Source organism: Anguilla rostrata, chromosome 8 (genome assembly GCF_018555375.3).
Source record: "Anguilla rostrata isolate EN2019 chromosome 8, ASM1855537v3, whole genome shotgun sequence".
Taxonomy (NCBI): domain Eukaryota; kingdom Metazoa; phylum Chordata; class Actinopteri; order Anguilliformes; family Anguillidae; genus Anguilla; species Anguilla rostrata.
The window spans coordinates 97,508-123,082 of NC_057940.1; the positions used below are offsets into that span (position 1 = coordinate 97,508).

Sequence of the window (25,575 nt, forward strand, 5' to 3'; positions counted from 1 at the left end):
TACAGCACTATGAGCCTGACCAGGCTGCTCATAACCTTACAGCACTATGAGCCTGACCAGGCTGCTCATAACCTTACAGCACTATGAGCCTGACCAGGCTGCTCATAACCTTACAGCACTAGGAGCCTGACCAGGCTGCTCATAACCTTACAGCACTATGAGCCTGACCAGGCTGCTCATAACCTTACAGCACTAGGAGCCTGACCAGGCTGCTCATAACCTTACAGCACTATGAGCCTGACCAGGCTGCTCATAACCTTACAGCACTAGGAGCCTGACCAGGCTGCTCATAACCTTACAGCACTATGAGCCTGACCAGGCTGCTCATAACCTTACAGCACTATGAGCCTGACCAGGCTGTTCATAACCTTACAGCACTATGAGCTGTAAAAATTGCTGGGTTAACTACACTTCTGGAACTTGAAATGATAGCTTACTGTATAAATGGCATTCATCATTTGTGTATGACTGTAGATTTGATTACTCTGAGCAGAGGCCCATTCTGGACTGTAGATTTGATTACTCAGGGCAGATGCCTGGTCTTTTTTGATTACTACAAAGGCTTCACTAGGCCTCATTTCCAACATGAAACAAGTCTGTGGAACAGGAGGATCATGGGTGCATTCATGCACTTACATGAATTCCAAAACCTCTTTCTGCACCACAAAAAATAAATGTAAGAGTATCCTAATCTCTCCAGCCCCCATTCTGTGATGCTAAATGCTAAATCACTCAGACATGGGCACAGCATTGAGGCAATAGTGCAACACCTTAGATCATTAATATGGATTTTAAGGACAATTAAAGGAAATTTCTGCCTGTTGTCTTTAGCAAACATGACAGAAATATTTCACCTGGTCTGCTGCAGGAAACTTCCATTTTCAAGCCCTTGTACAACCAGTGAGCCCCAACAGTCTGAGATCCTCCACACAAGCAAAATTGAAACCCCTCAAAATGCCTGAATGTCTGTGGACAGGTTTAATGGCAGTTAAACTGATGAAATGGGAAGCATTCCGAGCTGAAGAAAAGGAAATAATACGAGACGTGTGCTGGTGAACATACAATGCCCTGGGTTTATTTTTTATTAGAGAGAGTTCTGCCACATTTTCATCTTCCAGGCGGGACTAGAGAACCTCCAGGATTGAATCATGCCAATGGACTGGGCATTCAAATTGTGGTACCAACAGAAAACTAGCACTAGCCCTGTCTGGTACCGAACTCTTCACAGAAGAGAGCAGAATATTTCCAAAGGAAGGCACCCCCGGCCTTGCAGCCTTCTGCACAATTTCAAAAAGGGGGAGGAAAAAAAAACAAAAAAAAGGGAAAAAAAGTCAGGCTGTTTTCTTTATCCTTTTATCTAGAAACTTGACTGATGATACACGTACAGGAATTACTGCATTTACCTGCCTCCCTTATATCCTTAACAAGTAACAAAAGAATGAAGTCTTTCAACACAAGGAGCATACAATCATCACGAGGAAGAGGTAAAAAAATATCTTTTTAAATGTCTTACAAAAAGAAAGGGAAAAGGGGGATTAAAAAAAACAAACAAAACAGAACAAAAAGATTGGGGACTGAGAACCAGAGACCAAAATCATATAAAAGCAGCAATTAAAACAAATAGTGCTTAATTCAGAAGCCCCAGTGGCTTCTGGGAAGAGACTTCATCCCAGGTTTGTTACTTGTATTGGGACAGAGTCCATGGAGGGAGCCCTGGAAAAGTGATCCCCCCCCACCCACCCACCCCCCTAATTCTGTATGTGTGTCATCATTATTTCCACGATAGACTGAACACGCCAGGGTCCAAATGAGGGAACCTAGTTATGCTCGTAATATACAAATTACTGAGGAATCCATAGCTACCTAACACTTAACTACAGCACGGGAATCAATGAAGGTACAGTGTACAAAAAGAAAAAAAAAAACAGGAGAAAAAAAACAAAACAAAAAACTTGTAAACACAGCACAATAAATAGTTAAAACAGCAGGTTCCGCATCATGCACCAAGTGATGACAGTTCTTTGCTATACAACTCTCGCATCTCTCTCTCACACGCACACACCTCTCTCACACATCTCTCTCTCTCTCTCTCACACGCACACACCTCTCTCTCGTTGCAAATTTCATTTTTTCCCCCAAGTGCAAAACATCACAATGAACAGTTTTGTATTCAAGTAACGTATATACAAGGGTATGGGGAGTGGGGGAGGGAGGGGTCATTACAAATATGCAGTACTGTACATATAAGCCATATTTATAATTTACAGATGTTTTGATACCTCTTATTAACAGTAACAAAGAAATGAAAGAGAAAAGCATGAGAGATGAGCATTGCAATTAAGTCCCAACAAAGTTGCCATGGAAACAGATCGTGCTGCATTCCGCCGTCGCGTTGCATTCACAATGCTTCGATGCATAGCACCCAGGCCCCGCCCCCAGCCCCGCCCCCCGGGCCCGCCCCTACGTGACCTCCATGGCCACTGTGGTGTCCACTATACTGTTGAGTGCTGGCTTCTCTTTGTCGTGGTTTTCCCTGTGGGACGACAGAAAACACACAGCAGCGTGTCAGACACACCTAACCGTGTCAGTACGGCATGAAAATCTGCCTATCCACACAACTTATTTCTGTGTGTGCATAAACAAATATTTATATAAATATAAACACATACACATAGACGGGTGACAAAGGAAAAACCAACAGTGTCTTAGTAAGGAGTTGGACCACGACGAGCCACCAGAACAACTTCAATTTAGACACTAGCCAGTTGAGCAGTCTTTGTGCCTTTGTGCCCCAATAATGAACCCTCTTTCAAAGTCACTTAGATTTTTTGTGGGTAGCAGTGTAGTATAATGGGTAAGGACCTGGTCTTGTGACCTGAAGGTCATAAGTTCAATTCCCAGGTTGGACACTGCTGTTGTACCCTTGAGCAAGGTACTTCACCTGCATTACTTCAGTATAAATCCAGCAGTATAAATGGATGCAATGCAAATCCTGTATAAGTTGTGTAAGTCACTCTGAATTTGAGCGTACATGCTAAATACATGTAATGTAATCTTTTCCTCTTGTTAACTGGGCCTGCTCAGCATTTTAATACACGCCACAGAGCATGTATCATGCAATACACCTGTATGGAAGCATCTGCATTCGTTATGTTTCTCCACTCACTTATTCAGGTTTTTCCTTTAATTTGTCACCCGTGTGTGTGTGTGTGTGTGTGTGTGTGTCTATGTGTGTGTGCGTGCGTGCGTGCGTGCTAGTGTGTGCGCGCGCGAGTGTGCGAGTGTGCGTGCATGTGTGTGAGTGTGAGTGTGTGTGTGTGCGTGTGTGCGTTGTAAGTGTGTGTTGTGTGTGAGGAGTGTGGTGTGTGTGTGTGTGTGTGTGTGTGTGTGTGTGAGTGTGAGAGTGTGTGTGTGCGTGCGTGTATATGTGTGACAGGAGCCACTGAACCCAGGCTTAAGTCACATAAGGTGATTCTCCAGAAAATCGCGTTTTAGCGTTCACTAAAATTCTGGTTTTTGCAGAAATGAATTCTTAAACATGTATACTTTCTAATAATTAATAATATCAAAGTATTTGATCGGTAAACATGAGAAAATCTCTCTTTCTCTCTATCTCTCTCTGTCTGCTTGTTGCGAGGGGGCAGGACAATGTTAACAATATTAATGACCATTCCGCATGACATTCCTGCGCAAGTAGTCAGGAAATACCTCGTGTTGTTTACAATCTGGTCTACTTTTTTACGAGTGATTACGTGCCGCGGGAGATCCTATCATGTGTGACAACGCTGGTAATGTGGCGAATGCTCTCTGCCAAATTACCCAGCTGAATTTAGACAGTTTAGAACTTTTAACAGTTCTAAAATCAATGCGCTACAAAATCCAGCATTCTAATGCAGTTAAAACAGCAACATTATTCTTTCGATTTTGAATTGGTGTTACGTCCCCTCCCTTTTTCAGTGTCCGATTTCGCAATTAATAGCAATGAAGAATCACGGTTCTGGTTACTGGCTTCATTTAGGGTTGCCAACCATCGCGCAAAATACTGAATCGTCTCTTATTTGGACGGTAGAACAGGCGTTCTGTATTTAACTCATGGCTACGGGACGCATTTTCTTCTGTACCTTTGTTAACGACTGCGTTTATAGTAACCGCTGTTTTTAGTATAATTCAGTAGTTAGTTAGCTAGCTAACCGGGATAAAAAGCTTGATATATTGGCATGGTAACAAGTGACGGCAAACCTATCATAAATCTGGCTGGCATTCAAACCCGGTTTCAGGGGGTGTTGGAGAAACGCTGTACAGTGCATGACCGCACCATTTTAAAAAGCAAAACAGAGCCAGGGAGATGAATTTGATTGAATTATGGTTTCATGCAGTTTTCTTAAATAATGTAATTACAAAAATGACCAAAATTGGTGTTCATTGTATGGTATGACACAAGAAGGATCTATTTTTTCTATTGGTATCCATTTAAGCTCAAGTAGCTACATTTCCCAGTAGTTTGTGGTAGCATAATTACTTTCAGAATGATGTAAAGTAGTAGGACAGCAGCTATTGACAGCTTGTCAAAGGCATCAAGGCAGGGGTGTGACTACGGCTGCATAAATTAATTCTAAGTGAGTGTGTGTGAACAAGAGGCAGTGAGGATCCCAACGTCTGTTTTGAACCTACATTAAAGTTGATTTCTAAGCAGTTTAAATATTCGTATCCCATGCATTCTACATCAAATAGGTAGAATATACCACCACAATGCATTATGTGTAATTTGGTGTAACTGGTATCTATTTAAGCACATGGTTGCTAAGGAAATAAGTCACAAAAATGTGGGAATCGCTTGTCAATCTTTGGCAGTGAAAATCTCTGGTTTTCTGGCAGCCCATTCAGCATAAATGTCTAACTTCAAAAAATTACTTCCTCAGTAATTGTCCAATCTCCATGTATGATACATCTATTTGAAGCTCTGTTTCTCAGCTTGCATATGCTATAAAAAACTCAAAATCATCTTCCCTGCACTTAAGCCTGGTTTTCTGGCTCCTGTCACATATATCACACTGCATTAACCACTAGTGTGGGTCTTATTTAATAGCCTATTAAAAGCTTACTGTATTTCCCCACTCAGCCGGCCTGGAGCATTGGCGGATCGTGCGCGGCCCACCCACCTGGGCCCCAGGTCCATGGCGGGCGTGGCGGGGACCTTGGGGATCTGGCGGTTGGCAGCGGCGGCGGCCAGCTTTAAGGCAGACGAAGGGACGGCGTTGAGCGCGCGGGGCATGTGGCGAGCGCTGAGCGTGGCGATGGAGCTGACCGCAGTGGCGCCCCCTCCTGGTGAGGGCACGCTCAGACGGATGTTGCTCCCTATCACGACCTGAGAAGAGGGAGCGGCGGCAGTCGTAGCAGTGGGGTTGGCGATGGCGTTGGTGGCGTTTCCGTGGTGACTTGGCGGCTGGGCGGGGGTGGTGCTGTTGCCGTTGTTGGAGGGATGGAAGAAGGTAGGACTTCCTGTGGCGGTGGTGGCGTGAGACTGGCTAGGGGGGGCGAGTGTGACGGGCGGGGCACTCGTGAGGTGTAAGCCCTTGTATACTCCTGTGAGGGGGAAACAAAAATCACAACCTTTAGGGCTGGGACCCTACAGGGCCGAGAATCTATGAGTTATGGGCCCCACGGGGCAGGGGCTCTACGGGGCAGGGGCTCTACGGGGCAGGAACCCCACGGGGCAGGAACCCCACGGGGCAGGAACCCCACGGGGCAGGGGCCCCACGGGGCAAAGACTCTACAAGGCAGGGGCTCTACGAGGCAGGAACTCTACGGGGCAGGGGCTCTACGGGGCAGGAACCCCACGGGGCAGGGGCTCTACGGGGCAGGAACCCCACGGGGCAGGGGCTCTACGGGGCAGAGACCTCCAGCTTCTGTCACTTCACATAATTTAGCTGGCAAGTAGCGTTCTAAAGATACCGTTGCTGGTTTAAGGGCAGAACACACATCTCCCTAGCCTGGTATGATGCACCAGTGACTCTAGGACAGGAGCCATGGGGCGGGGTTGGGCTCGGGCTCACCTGAGGCCTACAGGACAGGAGCAGCGGAACAGGGGCGGGCTCACCTGAAGCCTGCAGGACGCCGTTGACTCCAGACCCCAGTGTAGGTTCCTCCTTGGCCTTCAACAGCATCAGCTGCTCAGCTGAGATCAAAGCAGAGGCCGCATACTGCGCGCTGGCCGAGTCCAGAGTCTGCGACACCAAACCCTGAGGAAGGACGGAGGGGGGCCATTAATATCACCCCCTGAGGGGGAAGGGGAGGAGGGGTGATTAATATCAAACCCTGAGGGGGAAGGGGAGGAGGGGTGATTAATATTACCACCTGAGGGGGAAGGGGAGGAGGGGCGATTAATATCAAACCCTGAGGGGGGGAGGGCAATTAATTTTGTGATAGTTATTGTAATGTTAGCATTGCAAGCAGTACTGTATGCATCTCTAGTAGTTCCATAGTTTGACATTAGCATAAGTAACCTAGGATGTGGCACTGATGTTAAAGTAAACTGTCCCAAGTCTAATCAGCAGGGAACTGAGCAGTTTGGAAGACGAGGAGCAGGGAACAAGGAGTGGTTTGGAAGACGAGGAGCAGGAAATACGGAGCGGTTTGGAAGACGAGGAGCAGGAAATACGGAGTGGCGGAAGACAAGGAGCAGGGAACACGGAGCAGTTTGGAAGATGATGAGCAGAGAACACGGAGTGCTTTGGAAGACGAGAATCAGGGAACACGGAGCGGTTTGGAAGACGAAGAGCAGGGAACACGGAGCGGTTTGGAAGACGAGGAGCAGGAAATTCGGAGCGGTTTGGAAGATGAGGAGCAGGAAATTCGGAGCGGTTTGGAAGACGTGGGACAGCAGAGTTACTGTGGCATGCTCACCTGGCCACTGGTGGCTGGAGAAACTCCGCTGGCCTGCTGAAGTTGACTCAGCTCCTGCTGCTGTTTCTGCATAAGAGCCAGATGCTCCTGATGCTCCTGGTACTGCTCGGCCGTGAACACTGCAGCAAGAACACAAGACGCAGGCCACGTCTGGTGACATGACTAGACACAATCTCTCTCTATCACCAGGCGGGTCTGCAGGACTAGTGCTGCACCAAAAACCAGGCATAGTAACCGCAGCTTTAACCAACCTGAGCATTTAGTGGATCTTGCTTAACCACTGCTTAAGGTCACCTGAGGGCAAATGTGTCAGGTGGCCATTTAAAACCAACAGATAAAATGAAGAAAACGAACAAACTTAATACACATGCTTGTGCAATACTGCAGTGTTCACCAATGCAACACACTGCTGGTCACAATTACATTTTTTAAAATTATTTATTTGGCAATGAATTTAAATTCATTGCCAAATAAATGCCTGCTCTAGGAACTCCCGTTTCAGCGGATTACCAATAAACAAGTACATAGAAAAGTGTGTCTCATCGGAGTCTCATCGATGCGTTACAGCAGTGGAGATTCAAAGAGGAAATACACTATATGACCAAAAGTATCTGGACACCCCTAAGTCTGGGGCCAACCCAAACCCTAACCCTCCAGTTCCAGTAAAGACCAATCTTACACCATACAATCACATTCTAGATGATTCTGTGCTTCCCAACAGTTTGGGGATGCTGTTTCAGCATGACAATCCCCCTGGGCACACAGCGAGTTCCATATAGAAATGGTTTTGTTGAGAACAGAGTGGAAGAACTTGACCGGCCTGCACAGAGCCCTGACCTCAACCCCATCCATCACCTTTCAGATTAATCAAGCCATGCCAGAAGATTGGAGGTTGTTACAGAAGCAAAGGGTGGACCAACTGCATATTAATGCATAGAATTTTGGAAAAGATTTTTGGATGTCATTTGTCCACATACTTTTTGCCATGTAGTGTCTAGAAAGGGTTACAAGCCATTTCTAAGGCTCTGAGACTCTACCAAACCACAGTGAGAAGCATTATCTGCAAGTGGAGAACGCTTTGAACAGTAGTGAATCTTTCCAGGAAGGACCGGCTTTCCAAAATTTGGGCACAGTGACAGATCCCAGAAGAACATCTAAAGAACTGCAGGTCTCTAGTCTCAGGTAACAGGGTTTTCCCTACCATAGAAAGGTTTAGGCGCAGCGCCTAAGTGTTTTTGCAGAGCGCCTTAAAACGAATGAACGCAAAAAGGCATTCAGGCGACATATCAGAATGAATGTAAAAACAACGGTGAGAGAGTTCTATGCGCTGACAAAAAAAAAAAAAAAAAAAAAAATGGAGAGGTGGCTTAATCTCAAACGGAAAGATAAGCTGGCAACAGGAATGAACTGCCAATCAACAATAAGTGTTTGGACGAACGTTTGTGTGTGTGACAGATGCTCATCGCCAAGCTAATCAAACAGCTGACTGGATATTTCAATGTACCGTCAACTCGGGGTGGTAGTTGCAACTATCGACTCGGATAAGCAAGTTGCAAGCCATCGATAAACCTCAACAAAAAATAAATGAAGTATAAACATTTTTTGTTAGGGAGTATTTCTTGTGGATGTTAACAACTGCGATAGCAAATAGAGAGAAGATAACTAATTTAGCCTATTTTACAACTAAAGAAATTGCTAACCTAGCTAACTTACATAGATATCCATGTACTGAATTAAGTTACGTTAGCCAGCGAAGCTAGTTAGTTGACGTTACATAAAGATACCTCGACTGAACTAACGTTAGTATCTAACATGGCTTGGTAGCTAAACAAAGTTAGGCTGTGTTCACACGTAACGTTTTTTCTGATGACACCCGCTGGTCAAACAGCATTTTTCATATAAAAAAAAAAAAAACTGTTCCAAAATGCAGTTGAGAGCGCCTAAGCCCTCTGAAAACCTAGGGAAAACCCTGGGTAAGGTTCATGACTGCACTATAAGAAACAGCCTGGGCAAAACTGGGATTAACAGGAGTGTTGCAGGGTAGAATCCACTGCTAACCATCCTTTTGGGATAATGTTCTATAGACAGAGGAGTCGAAAGTGGACCTTTGTAGATGACACAGGTCCCATTATGTCTGGCATAAAGCAAATACAGAATTTCCCAATAAGAACATCATACCAACAGTTAAACATGGTGGTGGTAGTGTGAAGGTGTGGGGATGCTTTTCTGGCTCAGACTGGCCATTATTGAAGGACCCATGAATTCTGCTCTGCACCAGAAAATTCAAGGAGAATGTCCAGTCATCTGCGAGCTAAAGCTGAAGCTTTGGGTTATGCTATCAGACAATGGTGCAAAGCATAAAAGAAAGTCCACATCTTAATGGCTGCACTGGTTCTAATGCTACCCGGGCGGGTGAGAAGGCGAAGTTGAAGACGGAGGAGGAGATTTATTTGATTGTTAACACAGGCTAATAAAATCCTGCATAGTATGCCTTTAAAGAACTACAAGAAATAACAAAATAAAACACACACAATGTGCCCGTGCAGGGCATCCCCCCACATCTTCTCAACCCGACCCAACCAGGACCTTATCAATTGGAGAAAAAAACAAATCATTTTTTAAAATGATTCTTCTAGCCTGGAAAATCACACATGAATGCAAAACAGCCCAAAAGAGCCATTAAAATGGCAATGACTCATACATGGAATTTAAAAAATCCTTAACAGACTTTATAACACCAGCCTTTAACAAAACCCCAATTTCTCTGGAAGTCAAACTAAACGCAAGAAACACAGTAAGGCTAAATTTCACGCTTGGAGACCTTTTCCAATTACAATCTGCACACACCCCCTGCCATTATAAATCTGTCATTCCTTTACCAGCCTTTTAAGAAGGCTACCAGAAAAAAACCCCTTTCACAAACAAATGCCTTGAAAGGGCAAATGCCAATGCATACCCAAACACTTCCACAACTCACCAGCGACGGGCGTGGGGGTGGTGCGGGTTTGAGAAGAGCTACCGCTGGACTGGGTCCCGGGTTGTGCGGAGCACGGCCGGGTGGACCCCCGGCACAGTTTCCTGGAGGTGGCGCCCCCGCAGGCCGAGCCGTGTAGTGGTAGTGTCCGGGGCCTGAAGTGTCTCCATCGACACGCTTTAATGTTCAACAGTATCTGGCTGAGGTCTAGAGAGGCTGTTCTGTCCGAGGTCTGCTGTGTGTCTGAGGTACTGGCCAGCCTGTGCGCTGGCGAGCGTGGGGGGGAGGCCAGCATTTCCGGATCCAGCCCATGAAATACGTGGTCAAAGTCCGAGCGTGCTCTGTCCAGCAAAACCCTGCAGGAGAGTACAGTGGGTTAGCGCACAGGACAGGAGTTCCCCTGTCTCTGGAGTTAGGCTGCAGAAAGTTGCCCTGTCTCTGGAGTTAGGCTGCAGAAAGTTCCCCTGTCTCTGGAGTTAGGCTGCAGAAAGTTCCCCTGTCTCTGGAGTTAGGCGCAGAAAGTTGCCTGTATCGAGTTAGGCTGCAGAAAGTTGCCCTGTCTCTGGAGTTAGGCTGCAGAAAGTTGCCCTGTCTCTGGAGTTAGGCTGCAGAAAGTTGCCCTGTCTCTGGAGTTAGGCTGCAGAAAGTTCCCCTGTCTCTGGAGTTAGGCTGCAGAAAGTTCCCCTGTCTCTGGAGTTAGGCTGCAGAAAGTTGCCCTGTCTCTGGAGTTAGGCTGCAGAAAGTTGCCCTGTCTCGGAGTTAGGCTGCAGAAAGTTCCTGTCTCTGAGTTAGGCTGCGAAGTTCCCTCTCTGGAGTTAGGCTGCAGAAAGTTCCCCTGTCCTGGTAGCTGCAGAAGTTGCCTGTCTGGAGTTAGCTGCGAAGTTCCCTGTCTCTGAGTTAGGCTGCAAAGTCCGTCTCGGAGTTAGCTGCAGAAAGTCCCTGTCTCTGGAGTTAGTCTGCAGAAGTGCCCTGTCTGAGTAGCTGCAGAAGTTGCCTGTCTCTGGATTGCTAGAAGTCCTGTCTCTGGAGTTAGGCTGCAGAAAGTTCCCCTGTCTCTGGAGTTAGTCTGCAGAAAGATGCCCTGTCTCTGGAGTTAGTCTGCAGAAAGCTGCCCTGTCTCTGGAGTTAGGCTCCAGAAAGTTGCCCTGTCTCTGGAGTTAGGCTCCAGAAAGCTGCCCTGTCTCTGGAGTTAGGCTCCAGAAAGTTGCCCTGTCTCTGGAGTTAACAACTTTCTCATTGTGCTCAATTCTGTCAGTCAGTAACAGTCCCTTTCCCTCTCTTGGTTGGTATGTCCTCGTATTTCCCCGTCTGTAACTGACTCTCTCTTGGTCTGTCTGTCTGTCCTCGTATTTCCCCGTCTGTAACTGACTCTCTCTTGGTCTGTCTGTCCGTCCTCGTATTTCCCCGTCTGTAACTGACTCTCTCTTGGTCTGTCTGTCCGTCCTTGTATTTCCCTGTCTGTAATGGTTTTGGTCTCTCACACTCACCTGCCGCCTCTGCCCAGGCGTCGGCGTGCCAACCCCACGCAGCGGCGGGGGACGGTCAGGGTGGTGAGGCAGTATCTGTAGCGTGTGTCTCCAGGTCCACCGTCTGCCGGACTGCACCATGGCCAATCGCCGCTTTGGTCCAACCGAGACTGGGGGGGGGGGGGGTGGAAGAGAACAGGAGCGTCGGTGACCTGCTCTGGACATCTCCAGACCCTGCGTGATCTTTTCTTTTTACGTCCTAAGTGTTTATTAAGCCCTAAAGAAAACACAGACTTACATTTTCAAAATGCATACATGGGAAGATATTTCCTTTGGACGTGACGTGAAGCATTTCTCTACAGGAGAGCAGGAGAAGAGACTGGGCATGCCCCTTCTCTAATGAACCTTCTCTATGCCATACCATCTCATTGAAACTTGGTGATGTCACCATGTCACTACTCTCCACTGATAGAGCATTTCATTAGCCTGCTAAACTCATGGCTTTGATGAGACACAAGGTGTCCACATGGCCAATACCGAAGTCCTGCAGCTGGGGGCAGTATAACAATTTTTTCATTTATTTCATTTAATCATTTATTCAAAAGCTGCAGAATATAGTACTTCCTTTGCATCATTATTTAGAAAATATCAGTTGAAATACGTTCATTGCACTCCCTGTTCCTGGGGTTGTGACGGAGTGTAGCACAGTGGGTAAGGAACTGGGCTTGTAACCGAAAGGTCGCAGGTTCGATTCCCGGGTAGGACGCTGCCGTTGCACCCTTGAGCAAGGTACTTAACTGAAATTGCGTCAGTATATATCCAGCTGTATAAATGGATACAATGTAAAAATGCTATGAAAAAGTTGTGTAAGTCGCTCTGGATAAGAGCGTCTGCTAAATGCCTGTAATGGTTGTGTGATTTCAGGAGGGTACTCACAGTGTAATACTGACAGCCAGCCTTCCTACGGAACGCGAAAGGCCCGTCCGGATCGTTCTCCTCCTCTGCATCAGAGGATCCCGAAAGCATCTGAACAGGAGGAGAGGAGAGGAGAGTGAGGGAGGGGGGGGTCAGGCAGGGCTCAGATTGGGGCGTGGCTTCCTCCTGAACCATGCGCTGTATCCTAGTGAGCCCCCCCCTGGGCGGTACTGACCTGAGGCTCGTCGTCAGAGCTGGGGAAGTCGTACTGGTTCAGGTCCTTGGGGTTGAAAATGGAGGGTCCCGACTGCAGAGGGGCCGATAAAGGCAAGACTTTGGGCTTCTTCTCGTATTTCCTCTTTGTCCTCACAACTTCGGTCTTCTCCGGCTGAAACGCACACCGAGCATGTTTCAGGAGCGTGTGAGTGCTAAACGAGTTAGCGTAAAACGAGCTGGCACTAAATGAGCTAGCGTAAAACGAGCGAGTGCTAAATGAGTTAGCGCTAAACAAGCGAGTGCTAAATGAGTTAGCGCTAAACAAGCGAGTGCTAAATGAGTTAGCGCTAAACAAGCGAGTGCTAAATGAGTTAGCGCTAAACAAGCGAGTGCTAAATGAGTTAGCGCTAAACAATCAAGCGTAAAACATGCTGGCGCTAAATGAGTGAGCACTAAACGAGCTTGCACTAAATAAGCTAGCATAAATTGAGTGAGCGCTAACCGCTTCAGCGGTGCCCACGACCGCTCCACTGATCTACAGTCTAGGTCACAAAGTCAGATTTAATCTGCAGTCCCATCAACTGAACACTAGTTTCATTTTGCAACACAGCAGGAGCAGAGAATCAATGCAGGGGGTGCAAACTGTCTTAAGGTGCTAACTGCACACTGATAAAAGCTCATAGGAAACTCAGGGCACAGACAGACCATGGCCACCCAATCAGGTGTACCTTGGGCTTGTAGTCCTTCAGCTCCATGTGGTCCTGGTGGCGGTACTGGCTGCTGGTCAGGGGAATGATGGGTATGGTGTAGAGTGGTCTCACCAGCGCCCGCTGGGCCAGAACCTCTGCCATTATCTCACCGCCAAAGTCTGCCATGTTGTGCCTGGAACAGAACAAAATGCCACGGTAACCAAACCACCATGGTAACCAAAGTGCCATCAGCGCATCCAGGGCTGGGCGGCACCTCAAACGCACGGCATGCATGTGTCTCCAGTCTATTATGCGTGGACTGGGTTTGGCACAATTTATATTTATTTATACCTCTGCCCCACCAGCCTACACCATTAAGCCTAACCCTAGCCCAATCTACAGCATTTAGACTGCAACACATTTGAGTCTCATTTTATTTTATAGCAGGAACATTTTACTGCATTTCAGCCGATCTCTGTGCACATCCTTCATCCCTCCTCACTTTATTCTGGTTCTCCCATAATTCACTGCACTGAGAGGCAGTTAGCATGAGACTCAGACTCGGGCTCCTAAACCAAGCTGAAGCGCAGATGGAGACAGGATCAGGACCGCAGACCCAAGGGTCTCAGGCACTAGAGGGCTGAAGGGTCTGCTGATTTTCAGTGTGTTGTAGCTCTAAAGTGCTTCATTCGCATCACTGACTGGCCACAAGACACCCTGCGCTTCCAGGGCCTAAATGAGCTGCAAGCTGACAGGAAGCTGAGCCAGCAGCCCTCTGGGACAGGTCTGACATCCTCCCACATAGGAAAGGGATGGAAGAGTCCCCTTTCACAAAACCACAAACTACAATAGGCTCAGCCCAGACTAATCATTGTTTGTGGCACTGTTTTTCCAGCGGTGTCCTCTGTAGGACAGCGCGGACGGGACCAGAAGGTTGTCGGGCGCTCACCGCTTCTCGATGATTTCCAGCGTCAGGTGCAGGAGCTCCCTCTTGCTCTTCTCTCTCCTCTTGATCATCTCCAGGATGGTCACGGCCCGGCTCAGGTCCCTCCGAAGCTTCAGCATCTTCTCGTACGACGCCTCGTCGTTCTTGCGGTTCTGAAGACAAAGCAGTGGAGTTAAGACTGCAGCAAGGCTGGCTCTGTGGGCCAAATCCCACGCCATTTAGTTACCCATTAACAGACTAAATACATGTAGTCTGAGTAAACTGGAGAGTAAAAAGGCGTTATAAACGTGCGCTAGGCTACCTTGCGCGTCTGCATCTTCTCGGTCCTCCGGCGAAAGGCCACGTACGGGTCGCTGGTGCTGGAGCCGTCGCGCTTCTCCTGCTTGACGGTGGGGATGAGGGAGGCGCTCTTAGAGCTCCTCCTCTTGCGGGTCCAGTACTCAAACACCTCCCGAATCAGCTCATCATCCTCCTTCAGGAGGAGCTTGGCCTCTGGCAGAGTCACCATCTGAGAAGGGAGGAGACCGGTTAGGGTCCGCTAAACTCTCAGACCAGGTACACTAAACCACCACTGACCAGGTTCACTAAACCACTTCTGACCAGGTTCACTAAACCACCTCTGACCAGGTTCACTAAACCACCACTGACCAGGTTCACTAAACCACCACTGACCAGGTTCACTAAACCACCACTGACCAGGTTCACTAAACCACCACTGACCAGGTTCACTAAACCACCACTGACCAGGTTCACTAAACCACCACTGACCAGGTTCACTAAACCACCTCTGACCAGGTTCACTAAACCACCTCTGACCAGGTTCACTAAACCACCACTGACCAGGTTCACTAAACCACCACTGACCAGGTTCACTAACACCACACCAGGTCACTAACCCCACTGACCAGGTTCACTAAACCACCACTGACCAGGTTCACTAAACCACCACTGACCAGGTTCACTAAACCACACTGACCAGGTTCACTAAACCACACTGACCAGGTTCACTAAACCACCACTGGACCAGTTCACTAAACCACCACTGACCAGGTTCACTAAACCACCACTGACCAGGTTCACTAAACACCACTGACAGGTTCACTAAACACACTGACCAGGTTCACTAAACCACCTGACCAGGTTCACTAAACCACCACTGACCAGGTTCACTAAACCACTTCTGACCAGGTTCACTAAACCACTTCTGACCAGGTTCACTAAACCACTTCTGACCAGGTTCACTAAACAACCTGTGACCAGGTTCACTAAACCACCACTGACCAGGTTCACTAAACCACCTCTGACCAGGTTCACTAAACCACCTGTGACCAGGTTCACTAAACCACCTGTGACCAGGTTCACTAAACCACCTCTGACCAGGTTGACCAACAGAAGATTCCCTGACACACCTGTGCAGGGGCTCAGGTTCTCATTACCATGGGGTGGAGGTAGTAACACACCACATTACAGGTCGGAACTGGTGCAACAACACAGTATTACAGACAGTATACCGAAACTCCACTCTAATTGTAACTTTTATTCCCATGTGTGCACAGAGACAGGCGTGTCGGTGCGGGGGTCTACCTGTTGCCCACTGCCCTTCTCCAAACGGTCGATCATCTCCTCAAACTGCAGTGGGGTGATCTCCATCTTCTTCTTCAGCTTGGTGAGAAAGGCCTCATCCTCCGAGTCCAGGTCGTAGTCGGGCTGCTCTGTATCCAGACTGAAAGCTGCAGCACAGAGAACACAGACGTTCCCTCTTCACTTACGGAACTACCAGAGCACACTTCCAACATTACACACCTTGCTGGGCATTTAACCACAGCCAGTGGACAGGAAGTGTCAGGGGCATTATCAGAGGGCTCTTATCAGTTTCTGCATTTCTCTCTCAATCTCTCTCTCACTCTCTCAAAAGGCCAATGCACACATGCTTCTCCACTTAATTATTTAATTCAATTTTCCATAACGGTTTCTGTCATTTGACATTAGCAAAATTTCTTTGTGGAATACCATCTGAAGAGCATGTGTCCATGACCGTTCCCGGAGATGTAATCCAATCTACAGACAGGAACGCATATAGCTAGCCTGTAGAGCCAGAGGAGAGGGGGGACCAACAGAACCTGAGTGCCCACACTGATCAAACACCCAGCACAAGGAAATAAGAGGGATGAACCTGCAGCTTCTGGTTAAACATCCAGATCCATAATATTAAACTGCATTACCTCAATGCGTAGTTATCATAAATGGCATTCCACAGCCTAACCATTTTCACTATAGATAACGCACACGTAATGCCCATCAAATTAAAGCAGGAATTAAATATGTTATGAGTCAGGCAGTACCTGTATGGTTCAGGCAAGGTAAACCACTTCCACACAGTAAGAACTGTTTTTGCTTTAAATGAATGTCAGTGTAGCTGTTCCCCGTGTTCATAAGAGAACGCACTGTCCTTCACTTTCAGGTACACACATAAGCAAAACAGCCCAACTAAATAGTACAATAATTAACACCCAAAATCAAAAGGTATACTGATCACTCCAAAGGGGGACCGATTTAATTTGATGAAGATGGATTTTCCCCCAAGTGCTATATAAAATTTCTCCAACAAAACCATAATATTCTTACACACACACAGTTCTTCAAATAAAACCACAATGGCAGCTCGTACACTTTTAAACTGTCCATAGCCTGTCCAGCAATGGCCTTTTCCCCCACTGAACACACCGTGATCTGAGATTAACACAACAATGACGGGAATAAAGATGCTTCTCTCACACAGAAAGCCTTTCCTTCATCCTCTGGGCTTCCATTATAAAACATGAGCAGAGGGTTAGTTAGGGTCAGGAACTCACGCTGTATGTGTTAGGGTTGGGTCAGGGTTAGGGTCGGGACATTACATTACAGGCATTTAGCAGACGCTCTTATCCAGAGCGACGGACAACAAGTGCAGAGGTGCAGAAAAACACACTAGAGTGAGGTAAAGATCGTAGTGCCAGAAGTGACCACATAGATCAGGACTCCAACCCTGTAGGGTAACCTGTTCAGCAAATAAACAAAACAATCCTGCCAAGTACAAAACTAACGAGATCGCATTAGCCTAACTAGGTGCATACAGTAGAGCTAAACTAGAGGCTAGGGAGGGGTGGGGAGAGGTGCAGCCTGAAGAGATGAGTCTTTAGTCTGCGCTTGAAGGTAGACAGATTTTCTGCTGTTCTGACCGCCACGGGAAGGTCATTCCATCAGCGAGGGGCCAGGACAGACAGCAGACGCGAACGGGAAGTACGGACACGAAGAGGGGGAGGTGCCAATTGTCCAGAGGTGGCAGAACGGTGAGGTTTGGCTGGTGTGTAGGGTCTGATGATCCTCTGGATGTATCCTGGTGCTGACCCCTTAGCCACCTGGTATGCAAGCACCAAAGTCTTAAATTTGATGCGAGCCATAACAGGCAGCCAGTGGAGGTCAGTGAGCAGGGGGGTGACATGGGAATGTCTGGGGAGGGACTCATGCTGTATGTGTTAGGATTAGGGTTAGTTAGGGTCAGGGATCACGCTGTATGTGTTAGAGTTGGGTCAGGTTCAGGGTTAGGGACTCACACTGTATGTGTTAGGGTTAGGGTTAGTTAGGGTCAGGGACTCACACTGTATGTGTTAGGGTTAGGGTTAGTTAGGGTCAGGGACTCACACTATGTGTTAGGGTTAGGGTTAGTTAGGGTCAGGGACTCACGCTGTATGGGTTAGGGTTGGGTCAGGGTCTCATGCTGTATGTGTTAGGGTTAGGGTTAGTTAGGGTCAGGGACTCACACTATGTGTTAGGGTTAGGGTTAGTTAGGGTCAGGGACTCACACTGTATGTGTTAGGGTTAGGGTTAGGGTTAGTTAGGGTCAGGGACTCACACTGTGTGTGTTAGGGTTAGGGTTAGTTAGGGTCAGGGACTCACGCTGTATGTGTTAGGGTTAGGGTTAGTTAGGGTCAGGGACTCACACTATGTGTTAGGGTTAGGGTTAGTTAGGGTCAGGGACTCACGCTGTATGGGTTAGGGTTGGGTCAGGGTCTCATGCTGTATGTGTTAGGGTTAGGGTTAGTTAGGGTCAGGGACTCACACTATGTGTTAGGGTTAGGGTTAGTTAGGGTCAGGGACTCACACTGTATGTGTTAGGGTTAGGGTTAGTTAGGGTCAGGGACTCACACTGTATGTGTTAGGGTTAGGGTTAGTTAGGGTCAGGGACTCACGCTGTATGGGTTAGGGTTGGGTCAGGGACTCACACTGTATGTGTTAGGGTTAGTTAGGGTCAGGGACTCACACTGTATGTGTTAGGGTTAGGGTTAGTTAGGGTCAGGGACTCACGCTGTATGGGTTAGGGTTGGGTCAGGGTCTCATGCTGTATGTGTTAGGGTTAGGGTTAGTTAGGGTCAGGGACTCACACTGTATGTGTTAGGGTTAGGGTTAGTTAGGGTCAGGGACTCGCACTGTATGTGTTAGGGTTAGGCTTAGTTAGGGTCAGGGTCTCACGCTGTATGTGTTAGGGTTGGGTCAGGTTCAGGGTTAGGGACTCACACTGTATGTGTTAGGGTTAGGGTTAGTTAGGGTCAGGGAATCACGCTGTATGGGCTAGTTAGGGTCAGGGGCTCACGCTGTATGTGTTAGGGTTAGTTAGGGTCAGGGACTCACGCTGTATGGGTTGGGTCAGGGTCTCACGCTGTATGTGTTAGGGTTGGGTCAGGTTCAGGGTTAGGGAGTCACACTGTATGTGTTAGGGTTAGGGTTAGTCAGGGTCAGGGACTCAAGCTGTTTGGGTTAGGGTTGGGTCAGGGTCTCATGCTGTATGCAGGGCTTAAAGCAAGGAAAATTTCTGTGCCTGAAATGTGTTCGGGGGAGAAATAATGGAGGGAAGGGGGGTTCACAAAATGAAGAAATGAATTAATTGAAAATTAACATGTTTTTTTACCACAACTGATACAAATAACAAACAATAACAAATTGTGCAAAACAAACAAAAGGTAAAGTGCACTGTCTACCAGTTTCCTCTATCCAAGCCCATCTCCATTTATTTTTGACATATCTGTCAAATACGGTAACGGTTGTGTTTTCACCAGGTTTAATAAATTTTGTTTCCATTCTTCACCAAAAGACATTACATCTTGTGCGCATGACTTGAAGTGTTGATGACGACTGAATGTGATTGGATACCTAGGCTACTGTTATATGCTCAAAACGAACAAAATATACGAGCACAAACAAAACACAAATGGAAGATATTAGAGATACTTTGGTGGTATAAGACGCTAAAAACACAGCCTAAGCCTAGCGAGCTGTAGGCTACAAGCCAGATGGATAATGGCAGTGGCGCATATCGCGACCCGTTTCAGAAAGACAACACCACCAAATCTAATCGTTTCTAAATGTGAATCCTCACGTTAACTTGAAAGGTCCAAATGGCGGAAAAATGCATTATCTACTCATCCTTTCCTCAATCGGAAACCATAGTCTGGTAATTGTATCCAAGTCCAAGCAAAACTTTCAAAGCCATAAAGAATATCCAATACACCCATCTTTCAAACTTTTCAATGCTCGTTCCTCCGTTCTCTAAACAGCATATGCGGCATAGGACTACTGTTGTCAAACGATTGCCAAATTAGTCCAAAAGATTGCGACGATGATATGAAAACAAAACGAATAAAAGTAGCACGGTCACGTGCATTATTGAGCTGACACTTCGCTGAGCCACAGGGTAAACGAAGGAAGTAGGTCCACTTTATTAATACAAAATATAGGGTTCCTTATGGCTGCATAAATACATTTACAGCCATATTCTTGCTACGCGACAGTTATAAAAAATATGCAAGAATATTTTCCATAGAAATTAAAATGATCTGTTTTCGAATCTTAAACAGCCCCTCGCTGGAATTCCGGCACAGTGCCGGAGAACTTTAAGCCCTGTGCATGGGTTAGGGTTGGGTCAGGGACTCACGCTGCATGGGTTAGGGTTGGGTCAGGGTTGGGTCAGGGACTCACGCTGCATGGGTTAGGGTTGGGTCAGGGACTCACGCTGCATGGGTTAAGGTTGGGTTAGGGTTAGAGTAGGGTTGGCTCAGAGTTAGGGTTAGAGTAGGGTTGGGTCAGGGTTAGGGTCAGATAGGGTCAGGGACTCGCTGCATGGGTTAGGGTTGGGTCAGGGTTAGGGTTAGGGTCAGCGACTCACGCTGCATGGGTTAGGGTTGGGTCAGGGTTAGGGTCAGATAGGGTCAGCGACTCACGCTGCATGGGTTAGGGTTGGGTAAGGGTTAGGGTTAGTTAGGGTCAGCGACTCACGCTGCATGGGTTAGGGTTAGGGTCAGATAGGGTCAGGGACTCACGCTGTATGGGTTGGGTCAGGGACTCATGCTGTATGTGTTAGGGTTAGGGTCAGGGTTAGAGTCAGTTCGGCTCATGGACTCACGCTGTATGTGAATGAGCTGCTTTGGCATGCGGAACTCCCCAGGGTACAGAGACTCGTAGTAGGCGATGTTGCTCTCCGCCTCGGGGACAGGGATGACCATGTTATCCCGCTTCTCCCCGTACACCTGCTGCGCAGAGATGGCCCGCTGGAGATGGTGCTCCTGCAGGGAGAGGAGCGCGGAGCGGGGTTAGGAGAGGGTGCAGGTACACAGGCACAAAAACAAACACAAACAAACGCACGCACACAAACATTCACATGCACACACACAAACAAACACACACGCACACACACTCTTACACAGACATACGCACACACACTCGCATGAATGTGCTCTCACACGCACGCACTCGCACACACATATTCTTACACAGACATACGCGCACAACTTCTGCCCAACGCTGATAAACAGGATTTCTGTACATCAGACATAGGTAGACGTTTGTTCACACAATGTACCCCCCACACACCCTATTACACACACTCAGACAGAACGGGTGTGTACAGCGCCTAGCAGCCGTCACCCGCTCATTATGGGATGTTATTTGTCAGCAAAACGCGGTTCACAGGAGATGGCGCATGCTGTAGTCTCGACATTCCAATCAAATAACTGCCCAATCACCACAACAACGGCTCTTTCAGAAGGCATAACGAACGCCAGGTCTGGAGCATCAGCTAATAATGTGTCAAAGCTTGTGCCAGGGGGCACCCCTAGCAAGAGTCCGTTTCAGACCTGTCTGTCTTGGTTACCTTTTTCCAAGCACCAAAAAACCAATGAAACAAAGGTATTTCCACAGCCTCTCGCCATGGGAACCAGGTGTTGGTGAATATCCGTGCACCACTGCAGTGTCCGTTTCTTCAGATAAAATAATAATAATACCAGGAACACATGACCTGCTAATAGCCTACTACTGTCCTCACAGGCCATAAAGCACAATTCACACCGCATTGTCCTCACAAGCCATAAAGCACCGCACTGTCCTCACAGGCCATAAAGCACACTTCACAGTGTACTGTCCTCACAAGCCATAAAGCACACTTCACACCGCACTGTCCTCACAAACCATAAAGCACACTTCAGTGCACTGTCCTCACAGGCCATAAAGCAATCTTCACAGTGCACTGTCCTCACAGGCCATAAAGCAATCTTCACAGTGCACTGTCCTCACAGGCCATAAAGCACACTTCACACTGCACTGTCCTCACAGGCCATGAAGCACACTTTTTTCAGTTCATTCTTTTGTCTGACACTGCTAGTTCCACTCACAACATGAACACCTCTGAAGCTCAGCTTACCCCACCATCCCAGCTCCACCACGCTCAGCTCAACCCACCATCCCAGCACGCTCAGCTTACCCCACCATCCCAGCATGCTCAGCTCAACCCACCATCCCAGCACGCTCAGCTTACCCCACCATCCCAGCACGCTCAGCTTACCCCACCATCCCAGCACGCTCAGCTCAATCCACCATCCCAGCATGCTCAGCTCAACCCACCATCCCAGCACGCTCACCTCAACCCACCATCCCAGCACGCTCAGCTTACCCCACCATCCCAGCACGCTCAGCTTACCCCACCATCCCAGCACGCTCAGCTTACCCCACCATCCCAGCACGCTCAGCTTACCCCACCATCCCAGCACGCTCAGCTCAACCCACCATCCCAGCACGCTCAGCTCAACCCACCATCCCAGCACGCTCAGCTCAACCCACCATCCCAGCATGCTCAGCTCAACCCACCATCCCAGCATGCTCAGCTCAAACCACCATCCCAGCATGCTCAGCTCAACCCACCATCCCAGCATCCACACCCCGGCACCCCTCTACACAGCGGTACAGGGCTGGGGAACAAGCTCCACACCCCGGCTCTCACTCAGCAGACTATCCTGTAATACTGAAGCATTCTAAACATGGTGTATGCTGAAAAAAACAGACTTACAGTGTGAAAAACAGACTTATATGAGAGGCTGTCATAGTGCAGAAAATAGTGAAAATAACACTGCCAAAAGACTAATTTCCTTAGCATTAACCAGCAGCCTCAGCTCCAAATCTAAATGCAAGAAGCGGAGGATTCCTCCTCTGCCCTCAGGTTACAGTGCACAGCTCCTCTGCCCTCAGGTTACAGTGCACAGCTCCTCTGCCCTCAGGTTACAGGGCACCTGCTTCAGCCACACTGCAGACGAGAAGCAAGTCAGCCAGCTGCAGTGAGACTGAACTGTGGCCTGGCTGACTTTCACACCCAACACCAATACAGTCACATGACCTGCAGGTTGACTTTCACACCCAACACCAATACAGTCACATGACCTTCAGGCTGATTTTCACACCCAACACCAATACAGTCACATGACCCGCAGGCTGATTTTCACACCCAACACCAATACAGTCACATGACCCAAGAGAGCATCAGACCTATCAGCAGGGCTCAGTTTAATCCCATGCACGTGCTGGCTTTGATGATCAACAATACCGCCAGCACCCGGCGAAGAGGAACATTTAAAACAATAAACCTCAATTGGAGTCCTTGAGGAAAAGCAAACATTCAGTCTTGTGGATTAAAAACAATTTTATGGGTTGGACACACGAGATTGTGGGCTTTCGACAAAACCCGTCATAGGTGAAAGCAGTCAGCCATGAATTACTACTGAAAGCGTGCATAATTAAAGCAGCATTCAACCCCACGCGCAGGCAAAACCATCTTGATTTTAAAATCAATATGAAAAATACAGGCAAAGACCTAGTGAGGGGAAAAGAACAGCACTGCAATGCACCATAACAGAGCACTTCAGACTAACAGGAAAAACACTGAAAATGTTCATCTCCAAAACAAGCCAACAGTTTCATTGGATCCCTCTGAAAGAACTTGAGTATTAATGTTCAGGAGAAAACACCAGGAGTAGGTATTCTATGAAAGACTGCACAGCCAACTGCAGAACAGACAGGTGTTTTAAAAGTGAATCTCAAATGCACTGCTACATCAGTCTGAATCAGTCAGGGGCTGGAGACAACCCACATTAAGAGAGGGGGCTGGAGACGGCCTAACTCTAACACACGCTGGGCTCAAGGGGCCTAATGTGCCACATTAATGTCATTTTTTAAAGACACGGCGGGACAGTTAGCGGCTGACCACAGACAGCAGCTCCTGCTCTAGCTGCACCTGGAGCAGGGGAGCCACAACCTCACTGGACTTGCATACCTCTTACGCTGCTACCTGATCACACAGAGAACAGGAGCCCAATGCTGATCATACACAGAACTGGAGCCTAACGCTGATCACACAGAACTGGAGCCCAACGCTGATCATACAGAGAACTGGAGCCCAACGCTGATCATACAGAGAACTGGAGCCTAACGCTGATCACACAGAACTGGAGCCCAACGCTGATCACACAGAACTGGAGCCCAACGCTGATCATACAGAGAACTGGAGCCCAACGCTGATCATACAGAGAACTAGAGCCTAACACTGATCACACAGAACTGGAGCCCAACGCTGATCATACAGAGAACTGGAGCCCAACGCTGATCATACAGAGAACTGGAGCCTAACGCTGATCACACAGAACTGGAGCCCAACGCTGATCACACAGAACTGGAGCCCAACGCTGATCATACAGAGAACTGGAGCCCAACGCTGATCATACAGAGAACTAGAGCCTAACACTGATCACACAGAACTGGAGCCTAACGCTGATCACACAGAACTGGAGCCCAACGCTGATCATACAGAGAACTGGAGCCCAACACTGATCACACAGAACTGAAGCCTAACACTGATCACACAGAACTGGAGCCTAACACTGATCACACAGAACTGGAGCCTAATGCTGATCACACAGAACTGGCCAGAGAGAGGCAGGGCATGCAGGCTTCTGCTGCTGAGCACTTCAGCGATGATTAAAGCAGCTGATCTCACCGATAGTCCAAACTCTGATTCTCGGGTCTGAAGCGTGGCGTGTGCTTGCAGTGAACTCTGCGTGACCCGTATGGCTGTGTGTGAGGCGACCTGGAAACACCCGTCTAAACAGCGCACTGCCAGCACCCCAACGGAGATCAGCCAACGGGTGAACGCACAACCAACCTCTGCCACGACAGCCACACGGCTGCAGCTCCTTATCCCACAAGGGACAGAGCGGTTCAATTAGAAACCACACAAATAGCACCGGTGAACAAGCACAGGATGATCCACTGAAAATATCCTTCACCATGCAACCAACTTGTTTCTCCAGACAGCAGTATCCTCTGAACATGCAGTAAGGCTTAAAGCATTCAAAGAAACACATATGCCTTTCTGTGCATGTCTTCAGACACTACTAGGATTACCACGCCAACACCAAAATGTTTACCTTCCCGGACTACAGAACACAGTACTACTGTACCGAACTACACATGACATTAATGCAATGGAGTTAGCCTGCAGTTAGTCTGTATCGCCAAACCGCTAACTAACATCAGACTTCACTGTGTCCCCAAACCGCTAACTCATTAACCATATCTTATAGGTATTCCAGGTCATTACAACTATCATTACTATAATTATCATTATTACACCCCCCCTTGCTGCGCACCAGGGCATGAAACCGATGCAGGTTCTGAATGACACAGGTTTGCTCATTCAGACACCAGGCTCAAGATTTCTACAGAAATAGCCTACTTCATAAAATAACAAGCGGTACAGAGTGTGAACCACCGAAAACGCCCCAAAACTGCACAAACCTAAAATCATTCAGAACAAAACCACTCCCAAACATCACAGGAGCATCAGACACCCCTTCCCTCTTTCCTGTGTACTAGCTGGGGGGTAGTGTACCAATCGAAACTGATCTAAAACAGGAAAACAGTGCTGACCCCACAAATCAAAGTCCTGCCTGACTCAGGACACGTGTTACTGGGGAAGAAGGCAACAGGAGGACACAGCTCCTGTTTCAGCACCATTTGCTCCTTTAAGAGCATTTATTCCAGACTCATTAGTGTACTCCTTAGTAGCACACTTGCTCCTTGGAAAATATATTAGTGCAGAGCCCTGAAATTAAC

General features: G+C 47.9%; 1 protein-coding gene and 1 long non-coding RNA gene across 5 annotated transcripts in view; one reads left to right on the plus strand and one right to left on the minus strand.

Moving 5' to 3' along the window:
• Positions 1-1,050: 1,050 nt before the first annotated feature.
• The window catches only part of LOC135260445 (enhancer of polycomb homolog 1-like), a 33,273-nt gene continuing 8,748 nt past the window's right edge, over positions 1,051-25,575 (minus strand). For 2 of the 4 annotated variants that reach the window (XM_064345662.1, XM_064345660.1), the window contains exons 2-14: positions 20,546-20,705; positions 15,694-15,839; positions 14,411-14,617; positions 14,113-14,261; positions 13,203-13,356; positions 12,494-12,646; positions 12,280-12,369; positions 11,365-11,513; positions 9,881-10,233; positions 6,904-7,022; positions 6,098-6,239; positions 5,103-5,583; positions 1,051-2,533 (exon numbers count right to left, since the gene is read on the minus strand). In XM_064345662.1, coding sequence (XP_064201732.1) covers positions 2,461-2,533; positions 5,103-5,583; positions 6,098-6,239; positions 6,904-7,022; positions 9,881-10,233; positions 11,365-11,513; positions 12,280-12,369; positions 12,494-12,646; positions 13,203-13,356; positions 14,113-14,261; positions 14,411-14,617; positions 15,694-15,839; positions 20,546-20,645 — 2,316 coding nt within the window. In that variant the 5' untranslated portion in view covers positions 20,646-20,705 and the 3' untranslated portion in view covers positions 1,051-2,460. The remainder of the gene's footprint in view (positions 2,534-5,102; positions 5,584-6,097; positions 6,240-6,903; positions 7,023-9,880; positions 10,234-11,364; positions 11,514-12,279; positions 12,370-12,493; positions 12,647-13,202; positions 13,357-14,112; positions 14,262-14,410; positions 14,618-15,693; positions 15,840-20,545; positions 20,706-25,575) is intronic. The other 2 variants (XR_010331569.1, XM_064345661.1) reach the window with 2 other exon arrangements.
• On the plus strand, positions 22,542-24,056 carry LOC135260446 (uncharacterized). Its single transcript, XR_010331570.1, has 2 exons — positions 22,542-22,630; positions 22,689-24,056. It is a non-coding gene; the product is annotated as an uncharacterized LOC135260446 (long non-coding RNA).